At 45.2% G+C, this 12,516-nt stretch overlaps 2 protein-coding genes across 2 annotated transcripts in view; one reads left to right on the top strand and one right to left on the bottom strand.

Moving 5' to 3' along the window:
• Positions 1-12,516, top strand: part of LOC101949538 (arylacetamide deacetylase) — a 168,300-nt gene that overhangs the window by 17,078 nt on the left and 138,706 nt on the right. The gene's annotated exons all lie outside the window — the stretch shown is intronic.
• LOC135973666 (SRRM2 protein homolog rsr-2-like) lies at positions 8,035-10,825 on the bottom strand. The gene is made up of 2 exons (XM_065557911.1): positions 10,013-10,825; positions 8,035-8,947 (listed from the first exon to the last, which is right to left on the bottom strand). Exons 1-2 carry the CDS (start codon positions 10,560-10,562, stop codon positions 8,412-8,414), a joined length of 1,086 nt encoding a protein of 361 aa, XP_065413983.1. The 5' UTR covers positions 10,563-10,825; the 3' UTR covers positions 8,035-8,411.

The following is a 12,516-nucleotide window of genomic DNA, read 5'->3' as shown; positions in this document are numbered from 1 at the left end:
AATGGTACTTAGCACTTACAGCATTTTACTTTTTCCAAAGTGGTGTGCAAACATTAACTCACTACAACCTCTCAGAAGCTCTGTGAGGAAGGTACAATTACCCATTTTACAGCTAGAAAAAATGAGGTTAAAAAGCTAAATTTAAAATATAATGCCACTGAGATACTGATACACAACAATTTTGCATCTCTAAGATTTTATAATGTCTATAAGTCATGCAGGAAGGCTGTGGGTGTGAAAGAATTAATTGCACATGTCACATTTCTGTTCATTATCTGTGGTGATCTGAATAGTTACAAGAGATTGTGGGGGACGAAAAGGATAAAAATGGAAAATGTTTAGAGTCATTATTTGAAGAGAATAATTTAGTAATATTAAAGCTCTTTGACACTTGACAGATACCACTACTACCACACAACTCTTTCAGCTCTTCTAGCATAGTCAACCACTTGCTACAGAATTTTCTTTCTATTTTTGCTGTGTGTGATGGGGTGTCCACCCTACACAGGATTAAAAGGGGTTAAGGTGGCCAAGAAGGCCAATTAACTCCACCAGGTGCACCTTGAGCAGGAGTCAGGGAGCATGCTACTAATTAGAAGTAGGCTCACCTGTGCAGGAACAGGTGGGGCCAGTATAAAGCCCAGGAGCAGTACGTCACAAGGAGGCTGCAGTTACTCCCTTGGGAGGGTAGAATGCTGCCAAGCTCAGGGAAGGGGGAAGTCAGATGGGTAGGAAGAAGCCCAAGGAAACAACAACAGTAGCAGCAGCAGCAGCAGCAAGGGGTCAGACTGTTCAGAGACTGGGCTGCTTGTTATAGGGTCACTGGAACCCAGTATAGAGAGCAGGCCTGGGTCCCCTTACCAGCCACTTCTTGGTGGCAAAGGTGTTGGAGACACCAGCCAGACAGCAGGTCTGGAAGGACTTCGAATCCCCTGGAAGGGGAAACCTTAGTGACCTGGCTGGAAGGCCATGCCACGAAGAGGAGACTGCAGCTCCTAGGGTGAACAGGGCCACAGAGTAAGACAGCATGGGGGAAGACACCACTGGGGGGGAGCATACAAGCTTGGTGGAGCCAATTCCCAGGATGGCCAGTGAGAGGCACTGCTATCGCTGAGTGGACCCAGTGATGCTATGCCACTGATGCACTGCACTGTGTATTTATTAGAGTTGAATTCTAAAGGACAAGCTGTGAGTACCTGCATCTGGCAGGTGGACAGTCTCAAGCAACCTCTGATGGTAAAGTACACATACAAGCATAATGCCAACTGCCAGCATTATTCATGCACCAATGGACAGCAGCAGCCGCTGCCACACTAAATTGTAGGGTGTTGTGGTAGGACTTCATGTAATCATTGTGAAGTATGCCAATTTCTAGTATACTTTACAAACTGTTCTCATGCTCTATAATGTGTAATATTCATTGGTTTTAGGGTACTAGTCCTAGGTTTGCTTTTTTTTTTTTTTTTTAAGGGTGGTCTGTATAGTGAGAAAATGGGGGTGGAATCCTTCCGCTCTGCAGCAGGTACTCTGGCCTTAGAGATGTATTATCCCATATGGCTGCAGTGTGTCTACACATTTCTGCTACAGCATCTCAGAGCAAAGTCAACCCGCCCAGATACACAGCCAGATCAAAGCTTTATAACGTAGATGTTTTTGAATACAAATTAAAATGTTGTGGTCTCTTAATACTTCCCTGTCCCTGAAAGACTATTACCATAGCCCTATATCTGAAACCTGTACAGTCATCTACTTCCACATGAGCCTCCAGTCTATCATATGCATCCGAAGAAGTGGGTTGTAGCCCACGAAAGCTTATGCTCTAATAAATTTGTTAGTCTCTAAGGTGCCACAAGTACTCCTGTTCTTTTTGAGGATACAGACTAACACGGCTGCTACTCTGAAACCAGTCTATCAAATGCTGCTTTGCAGATGGCCTTTGCTAATGTTCACTTTTCTAGTTCCCTGCAAAACAAATGTTGGCTAAAGTAATCTAAAATTATATCCAGGGTTCATTCTCTGTTCTATAGACTATTCCCCAGGAAATACATATAGTAAATAATTGGCTGGTTGTATACAGTCTGCTTAGCTTTCTTTATCAATAAGGCTAAAATTTTGTCATGGTTATTTTTAGTAAAAGTCATGGACCATAAACAAAAGTTCATGGAAGCTGTGACCTGTCTGTGACTTTTGCTGCTGCAGCTCCATGGTTTCTCCTGCCTCCATGGTGGCTGGGAGCTGGAGGTCCCCTTCCCCCTGAGGAGGCTGTTGCCTGTCGCTGGAGCCCTGCCGGGGCCCCTCTGGCTGCCAGCTCCAGTCCCGCAGGCCCAGAGGTTAAAGCAGAAGTCAGGGAGGTCTCTGGAAATAACGGATTCTGTGACTTCCATGACATAAACGTAGCCTTACTTATTAATAGCAGGTACTGTACATAATATGGACCAAGTTCTGATCTCCAATGAAGTCTCCTTTCAATTTCCATGAGATCTGAGAAGTTAGCAGGAGAATTATTGTCAAGTCACTTTATTCTAGTATTAAAAAAAATTGACTTTTTAAATTGAAATAATTTTTAAAAAATTAACCTGTGTATAGCAGGGAGAGAAGTATTTGGAAGATGTAAACACAGTGTGGAATAGTCTCCCAAGGCAAGGGGTGGAACTATAGTGTTGGCTGGCAGATCCATATAAACTGAGTCACGTCCCCTCGATTCTAGGGCACTCACACACAACTGTGTTCTGTTGGCTGCATGGGGTACACCCTATTACCTCATAGCAGAACTATTCATGGTCTCTCATGGCCCTTACTTGGACCATGTAACCTGGCTCTTGGAAAGTCACTGATGAAGCTGGCATAGCATATGGCAGGGATCTTGCTGTATTTCCAATTCCCACATTATTTCTGCTGCATAAATGCCCTTTTAAGGCAAGAAAAAAAAAAGCCAGTTAAAATGTATTTAGTGGTGTCTACGGGTCCTAGCCAAGATCAGGGAAGTCATCCTACGGTGCCTAATACAAATAGTTGGAGACCGTTCTTGCACCAAAGACCTTGCAACAAAATACAAGTGCAGGGATATTTGAATTTACTTGAGTACTGAGAAGCAGAACTGTAAGTTATTACTCTTTCATATTTAAAATAAGGGCAATTTGTGGGATCATGAAAAAATATACATTAATAGCATGTCTTTTTTTCCCCTTCCTTCTACAACACTGGGGAGGAGTTGTATCCGCCTTTAGAAGCTGAAATATACCAATGCAATGAAAGGTCAAGACATCTAAAGTTCTTTTTGTGTAGTGGGCACTGAGAAGCCCCACTGTAGCTGACTCTGGGGAAAATAGCTGGTCTCCAAAGTGTCTGTCATTCAGCATATACTGTATAGATTTTTGAGCTTGCAAAAGCATGGTAGCAGATCAAAGAGCCTGGCTTGCTTTCTGGAGGCAAACTGACGAGGCACAACTTAGTTGTCCCTTTGCCTTTAACTTCAAAGGACAAGGCAGAAGGGGCAGCTGGGCATAGAAGCTTTCAAGCAGGAATTTTTTGTAACATTACAGAGGACTGTACAAAAGTCTGACTGTTGAGTTGCTACATGAATGACGGTAACACTAATGTGCCATATCTTGTACGCTGAGCTGACTCTTCAGTAGCGCCTGTCAGTTATCAGCAATAGAGTGGGTTTGAAATGAGCAGATTTTCTACTTTCAAGAGATAAAAGGCCACAACTCAAATACCTCTTTTCCTTTTTTAGTATGTTTTTCTCCATCTTTGCCCTCCTTCCTGTTTCATTAATGGAAACTGACACGCTACCTTTATAGGCAGCGTCGTGGTACTATGAGGTTGGAGGGTTACAGAGCTCAAGTTGCAGCCCAAGCCTGAACACCTACATCACAATTTTACAGCCCTGAACCCCAAGCCCCACGAGGCCAAGTCAGCTGACACAGGCCAGTCACCGGTGTTTAATTGAAAAGTGGACATACCTCACTTGACAACCCCAGAGTAAGTGGCCTTAATGGATCTTGTCTGCTCACCTTTGGGGAGTTCTGACACCAGTTTGAACACAGTAGGGTCAGAGAACCAGACTGGAGAGTCTCCCAGGAGGATCTGGGAGAATGTAAGCTTGTTCTATTCTGCTCCTGTAGCTTAAGAGGAAAGGTGGCTTAACTTAGCTTGTAGTGAAGCGTAAGATTAGTTGTCGCTAAACGTGCACATTGGCTGTTCATTTTAAGAAAGATGTTGGTCAAAGCATTTATTGATTTTATTGTTGTTGTTATGAAGTGTTTTTATTTAGCAGTTGTAACAGTCTCCTGGTCACAGTTTCCTAAAGAGAAGACACACAGGTGTTTGAAACCCAGCTGGGCCAGCAGGCTGATACGCAATTGGAATACACAGGAGTACTGTGTCCAGGTCCACGAGTGGAAGAATGGTGAGACTCCATCCTGAGACAAGTAAGGCAAAGAAGCCCAAGTCCTGATGTGGGTGCTCTTAAAGAGATTGGAAAGGGAACAGGGGGGCAGCTAGACCGATCACTGGAAGTCTGTCTTTGGATAATTTCCAGATTTGGCCCCAAATGAAGTCCTTATTTCATTCATTGAAATGAAAACCCTACGTAACTGTCATGATTACAGGCCTGCTTGAATGTCTGTCCCTTTTCTGGTCTCTACTGAATGCATCTTGTCAGGTGTTAGGCCTCATGCCCTTGGCTGTCGTGAGAGGGGGAAAATACAAAATTCCACCCCAACTCTTAGACCAAGCTCAGGGAACAACATCCCAGCTATTGCCATCACATTAGGGAACACAAACATGCCATTTAACTTAAATGACTAATCTCATTGATGGGAGAAGTGAATCCAGAGGAAGTGAGAGTGTGGGGAGGACAGAAAGTAGAGTACTGGTGCTTTAATGGTAAATAACGAATCGTGATATTCCTGAGTGGTCAGAACAAATAACCACTAAAACTTTTTTCTCAAACTACTAGTTAACTTGCTTGATATTTTGCAATCAACTTGCAAGCAGTCGGCAGATAATTTGTAAATAGAGGAAGACCAGGTTAAATTTTAAGAAATCATTCTGTGTACAAAAGGGGAATACTTCCATGCTGCCATTGAACACAGAAACTCTTGGCTTGGGCATTACTTTCGGTTGTGTAACAAACATAACATGATAACTTCTGAAATCTCAAAGTCATATGCCTGATTTTTGGAAAAATATTAAAACCAATTTCTAGGAGGCTGTTGCAAAAATGCAACTATAGGGGTCCATGACATTAAGAAAATGAAGGAAAAAGTAAGACAGACACACTCACCCCTTCCAGTGTTTGGCTTATCTATGTAAGTCAGATTGGTAGTAATGAAAATGTAAAGATAGGAGTGAGAAGAAGCAAATAATGTCCCCCCCCCCCTTTTTTTTTTGTTCTAATAAATCACCATGGAAAACAGTTGCCTAACAACAAGGTTGAAACAACATGATTTATTGACTCTGCTAAACAGGTACACATGGAATAAGGGTCTGGGTCTGAAAACTTCAAAGTGAACTTTAATTGGGGGGAGAGAGTTCTACAGAGCAAGTTCCCAATAGACCTATTAGTCAATAAATTACATACCGGCAAGCTAACATTTGAAGCTAAAATCAACAGATTGAGTGGGAAACTTTTAAGACATAAATGGGAAATTTAAAACACAAATTTTCAAGTTCACTGGCACTTTACAACTGTAAAGAACAGACTATGTTTTGCAATAAAGTTAGAGGTAAACTAGTTGCAGATTGTAAAACAAAGTGTGGAACATTTTGTGTAAAAAAACTGAGTGGGAAAAGAGGGTTTTCCATCTGATTTGTTTTTTGAGGACACCACTAAATTGTACTGAAACTCAGCAGAATGGATGGAGTGGTGTTCATGCAAATATGTGATTTTGAGTCAGTTAAATTCAACATTAGTGAGACTTTTGTTGTGTTTCAAATTCAAACAAATCAGCCAAAATGGATGGGCTTCACCTGCTTTGGTTTAGTCAAAACCATAACAAGCCCCACATTTCACATATTTTGATGAAAAATCCCCGGCTTCACTTAAAAGATTTTTGAAGCTGGGGAAAGGGCTTTGTGAGCAGCAGAGAAATAAAAGGACCAGGTTTCCAGAACAAAATTAAGCATCTTGTATTACAGCAATAGGGACAAATTCTCTATGCTCAGAACAGACACATTAGCATTACTATCTTCTCCAGCTTGCCCTACTAATACTCAGTCCTGACTTGGAAGATACACTGCAATAAGTATCAGGTGACGTATTTTATTATGTAATAATGAGGCAGAAGTTCATTTCATATTGAACACTAAATAGCTGTCAACTACTTCCAGGCACTGTTTATCTGTTGGGAGGGTAAACTAGTAACCTACGTGTGAAGTTCTCTGCATTTAGTTACTTGTTCTCTGTGACCAAGAACAGATAATTTAGTCCAGAGGCTCTCAAACTTCTTTACTGGTGACTCCTTTCACATAGCAAGTCTGAGGGTATGTCTACACTACGGGATTAATCCGAATTTATATAATTCGAATTTGGAAAACAGGTTGTATAAAGTCGAAATGTATGCGGCCACACTAAGCACATTAATTCGGCGGTGTGCGTCCAAGAACCGGGGCTAGCGTCAATTTCTGCAGCGTTGCACTGTGGGTAGCTATCCCATAGCTATCCCATAGTTCCCGCAGTCTCCCGTGCCCATTGGAATTCTGGGTTGAGATCCCAGTGCCTGATGGGACAAAAAACATCGTCGCAGGTGGTTCTGGGTACAGCCTCACCTCCTCCCTCCCTCCCTCCCTGCATGAAAGCAACGGACGGCAGACAACCATTTCGCGCCTTTTTTCCTGGGTGGGTGAACACTGCAGACTCCATACCACGGCAAGCATGGAGCCCGCTCAGCTCAAATCAGCAGTCATGAACATTGTAAACACCTCGCGCGTTCTCGTGGAGTTTATGCTGAGCCAGGACCAGAAAAACGAGGCGAGGAGGCAGCGGCGGCGGCAGTGCAGCGACAAGCATGATGAGGACATGGACATGGACATGGACACGGATACAGAATTCTGTGAAACCACGGGCCCCGGTGCTTTGGAGATCATGTTGTTAATGGGGCAGATTCTATCCATGGAACGCCGATTCTGGGCAAGGGAAACAAGCACAGACTGGTGGGACCGCATAGTGTTGCAGGTGTGGGATGATTCCCAGTGGCTGCGGAACTTTCGCATGCGTAAGGGCACTTTCATGGAACTTTGTGACTTGCTGTCCCCTGCCCTGAAACGCCAGAATACCAAGATGAGAGCAGCCCTCACAGTTGAGAAGCGCGTGGCGATAGCCCTGTGGAAGCTTGCAACGCCAGACAGCTACCGGTCAGTCAGGAATCAATTTGGAGTGGGCAAATCTACTGTGGGGGCTGCTGTGATGCAAGTAGCCAAAGCAATCACTCAGGTGCTGCTACGAAAGTTAGTGACTCTGGGAAATGTGCAGGCCATAGTTGGTGGCTTTGCTGCAATGGGATTCCCTAACTGTGGTGGGGCGATAGATGGAACCCATATCCCTATCTTGGCACCGGAGCACCAAGCCACCGAGTACATAAACCGCAAGGGGTACTTTTCAATGGTGCTGCAAGCACTTGTGGATCACAAGGGACGTTTCACCAACATCAACGCGGGCTGGGCGGGAAGGGTTCATGACGCTCGCGTCTTCAGGAACACTACTCTGTTTAAAGGGCTGCAGCAAGGGACTTACTTTCCGGACCAGAAAATAACCGTTGGGGATGTTGAAATGCCAATAGTTATTCTTGGGGACCCAGCCTACCCCTTAATGCCATGGCTCATGAAGCCATACACAGGCAGCCTGCACAGGAGTCAGGAGCTGTTTAACTACAGGCTAAGCAAGTGCAGAATGGTGGTAGAATGTGAATTTGGCCGTTTAAAAGGTCGCTGGCGATCATTATTGACTCGCTTTGACCTCAGCCAAAGAAATCTCCCCATTGTTATTTCTGCTTGCTGCGTGCTCCACAATCTCTGTGAAAGTAAGGGGGAGACCTTTATGGCGGGGTGGGAGGCTGAGGCAAATCGCCTGGCTGCTGATTACGCGCAGCCAGACACCAGGGCGATTAGAAGAGCACACCAGGAAGCGCTGTGCATCAGAGAAGCTTTGAAAACCAGTTTCATGACTGGCCAGGCTACAGTGTGAAATATCTGTTTGTTTCTCCTTCATGAAAACCCGCCCCCTTTATTGACTCATTTTCTGTAAGGAACCCACCCTCCCCCTTCCCCCAGCTTTCTTTCAAACCAAATAAAGTCACTATCATTTAAAAATCATTTATTCTTTATTAATAGATTAGAAAAAGAGGGAGGGAACCCGGGTGGGATTTGGGAGGAGGATCGGTGGGAAGGAAAAGGCCACTAAAAAAAGGTTAAAAAAATGACAGCCTTTTGCTTGGGCTGTCTACTGGGGTGGAATGGGAAGGTGTACGGAGCCTCCCCCCCCGCGTTCTTACACGTCTGGGTGAGGAGGATACGGAACATGGGGAGGGGGAAGGGGGGTACAGGGGCTGTAGCGGCAGTCTGTTTTCCTGCAGCCGTTCCTGAAGCTCCACCAGATGCCGAAGCATGTCTGTTTGCTCACGCAGCAGCCCCAGCGTTGCATCCTGCCTCCTCTGATCTTCCTGCCGCCACCTCTCATCTCGAGCGTCTCTCCTCTCCTCACGTTGGTCCCTCCTGTCTTCACGTTGGTCCCTCATGTCCTCACGTTGGTCCCTCCTGTCCTCACGTTCACTGGCTTCTTTCCTATACTTTGAAACCGTTTCCTTCCACTCATTCAGATGAGCTCTGTCACTGCGGCTGGATTCCATAATTTCTGAAAACATCTCGTCTCGAGTTTTCTTTTTATGACGCCTTATCTGTGATAGCCTTCGGGATGGAGGAGGGAGGCTTGAGGAATTTGCAGCTGCTGTAAGGAGGGGAAAAAAGAGAGAATTGTTTAAAAAGATACATTTTGCAGAACAATGCTTATACTCTTTCACGGTGACCAACACTATTCACATTACATAGCACATGTGATTTCTGTGCAAGGTCGCATTTTGCCTCTTAATGCTGAGTGCCTGTGGCTTTGCTGCTAGAGATCACAGGTTTGGGCAACAGAATTCGGCTTGCATGCGGCCATGGTAAGCCATTGTCTTACAGCTTCTGCGCCCTCCTTTCCCACATACCAAGCATAGCCTGTAGAGTGCTGCGGTTTTTCTGTTAACATTCAGCAGCAACAGAAAACAAACTAACCACCCCACCCCCCCGCCATGAATTCTCTGGGATGATCGCTGTACCCCTCCCCCCACCGCGTGGCTGGTATCAGGGAAGATCCCTGCAGGAACCAAACTAACCACCCCCCCGCCACCGCCCCCCTCCCGCCATAAATTCTCTGGGATGATCATGGTACCCCTCCCCCCACCGCGTGGCTGGTAACAGGGAAGATCCCTGCTAGCCAAACGCGAAAAGCTCAGGGCCAATTTCCCATCTGCGCTTGGCTAACTGCAGGGAAGGATTTATTTTCCGCCACAGGCAAACAGCCCAGTAGGAACGGCCACCTCTGTCCCCTTAATTAAGTTCCCGTATTTCAACCAGGTTACCATGAGTGATATCACTCTCCTGAGGATTACACAACAAGATAAAGAACGGATGTTGCTTGAATGCCAGCAAACACCGGGACCATACGCTGCCAGGCTTTGTCAGGCAATGATACCAGATTACTTGCTGCAAGCATGGCGTGCTCAAGTGTCCTACCATGGAGGACGGAATAAGGATGCACTGCCCAGAAACCTTGTGGCAAGGCTTTTGGAGTACCTCCAGGAGAGCTTCATGGAGATGTCCCTGGAGGATTTCCGCTCCATCCCCAGACACGTTAACAGACTTTTCCAGTAGCTGAACTGACCGCAAATGCATCCCAAGTCCTCAGGGCAAAGTAATCATTAAAAACCGTTTGCTTTTAAAACAAGTTTTATATTTTAAAAGGTAAACTCACCTGAGGTCCCTTCCATGGGGTCAGGGTCTTGGATACTGGCTTGGGAGGGTTGGGAGGGTACTTCAGTCAGGGTGAGAAAAAGATCCTGGCTGTTGGGGAGAACGGAGTGCTGTGTGCTCTCTGCAAGCTCATCCTCCTCCTCCTCCTCCTCCTCCTCTCCCCCATCGGCAGAATCCTCAGGTGTAGCTGATGAGACTATCCCCGACCCGGAATCCACGATCACAGGTGGGGTAGTGGTGGCGGCCCCCCCTAGAATTGCATGCAGCTCGGCGTAGAAGCGGCATGTCCGCGGCTCTGACCCAGAGCGACGGTTTGCCTCCTTTGTTTTTTGATAGGCTTGTCTGAGCTCCTTGACTTTCAGGCGGCACTGATCTGAGTCCCTATTGTGGCCTCTCTCCATCATGCCCTTGGAGATTTTTTCAAAAGTTTTGGCATTTCGTCTTTTAGAACGAAGTTCTGCAAGCACTGAATCCTCTCCCCATATAGCGATCAGATCCAGTACCTCCCGTACGGTCCATGCTGGTGCTCTTTTTCGATTATCAGCCTGCATGGTTACCTGTGCTGATGAGCTATCTGTGGTCACCTGTGCTCTCCACGCTGGGCAAACAGGAAATGAAATTCAAATGTTCGCGGGGCTTTTCCTGTCTACCTGGCCAGTGCATCCGAGTTTAGATTGCTGTCCAGAGCGGTCACAATGATGCACTGTGGGATAGCTCCCGGAGGCCAATACCATCGAATTGCGGCCACACTATCCCTAATTCGAAATGTTAAAATCGATTTTGTCGCTACTCCGCTCGTCGGGGTGGAATACAGAAATCGATTTAAAGGGCCCTTTATATAGAAATAAATAGCGTTGTTGTGTGGACGGTTGCAGGGTAAATTCGAATTAAAGCTGATAAATCCGAATTAAAGTCGTAGTGTAGACCAGGCCAGTGTGTGACTCCCTCCCCTTATAAATTAAAAACACTTTTTTATATATTTGACACCATTATTAATGCTGGAGGCAAAGTGGGGTTTGGGGTGAAGCTGACAGCTCGCAACCCCCTGTGTAATAACCTTGTGACCCCCTGAGGGGTCCTGACCAGGGCTGGCTCCTGGGGCGGCCAATGAAGAAGGGGGCGGCACGTTCGGCAATTCGGTGGCGGGGCTGTCACTCCCTCTCAGAGCGAAGGACCTGCCGCCGAATTGCCGCTGTAGAATGAAACAGCAGTAGAGGTGCTGCTGATCGCGATCACAGCTTTTTTTCTTTCTTTCTTTCTGCTTGGGGCGGCAAAAACGCTAGAGCCAGCGCTGGTCCTGACCCCCAGTTTGAGAACCCCTGATCTAGTCTCTGTGTCAAAACTTCAGAAACCTAGGACCTTGTAGAATGCTTAACTCACATGCAGAGTTAGTACAACTGCAAGAACTTGCCAATTTGGTGAGTAATTGTCCCTTTGAATGTGCAAATACCTGATTACTATGCAAATTACCATAACTGCACAAAGCAGACATGCAATAATCATTTTCTGCTCCAAAACTTCTGAAAATCTGCCCATTTGACACTTCAGAATAGCCAGCATGGAATGCTATACTGCCTGAACATTTTAGTTTCATTTCCTTTCTGAACTGACTTGACAAGGAAATGGAAGTTTCCACGGCCTTTCAGGATGTGTACATACTGTTCTTCTTAATTCTGCTCCTTTTTTATATTCTCTATAAGTTATTTGAGCAATGGTTTTATACTAGTACTGAGATACTGCACAGCAGCAACACAATGGCTAGCAAGGATTTTAGATGAATTTTATTTTATTTTTAACCTGTTGAATTCTCAAAGCAAGATTTATGACACTTAACCCACCTGCATTTCTAAGCATCTAAATGTATATTATGCCTCACCATACTTCTCCCTAGCATTGATGACAGCCTAAACAGTGTCCATCTTAATTATATGGTTTCTGTGTTCCCCCTCTTCCTTGCTCTCACGTCACCAGCACTTAAGTTTGATGTGCAAGAAGCACAGAATAAATCTCATCAACATATCATGCAACTCTTAAACTTGTTCGGACAGTAAACCGTTCAGCAGAGATTCAAAAATTCATTTTACAGCTGCAAGTCCACCTACTGCAGAGTTTCCTGATTAATGGATCTCAGTGACAAGCAAGCCTGAAAGCTGGAATAGTCACTGAGGAATAGTTCAAATTGTCTATCCCTGGAATACAGAGAAAAGAGATGTGGGTGGAAAATCATCACTTCAATTTGCAATAAATCTAAACTGAAATGACTACAACCATTATAAATCATTCAGTATATTTCATAATTCAAAAGCTCTATTAAAATTTTATAAGCCCCCCAATAAGCCTTTCTGAGCACCTTCTTGGTGCAGGGAGAATTGAAATTACTTAACCCCCTCTACCCCTCACCCCCTCCCCCCAATTACTTGCTTTATTTGTATGGGGCAGGAAGAATGGCTAGAGGCTTAGTTTTACTTTTCTTTTGTGACACAATTAAAATGCTTATTTTTATTC

Source organism: Chrysemys picta, chromosome 9 (genome assembly GCF_011386835.1).
Source record: "Chrysemys picta bellii isolate R12L10 chromosome 9, ASM1138683v2, whole genome shotgun sequence".
NCBI classification, from domain to species: domain Eukaryota; kingdom Metazoa; phylum Chordata; order Testudines; family Emydidae; genus Chrysemys; species Chrysemys picta.
The sequence above is the reverse complement of the archived record's forward strand: the minus strand, read 5'-3'. Positions and strand labels throughout refer to the sequence as shown.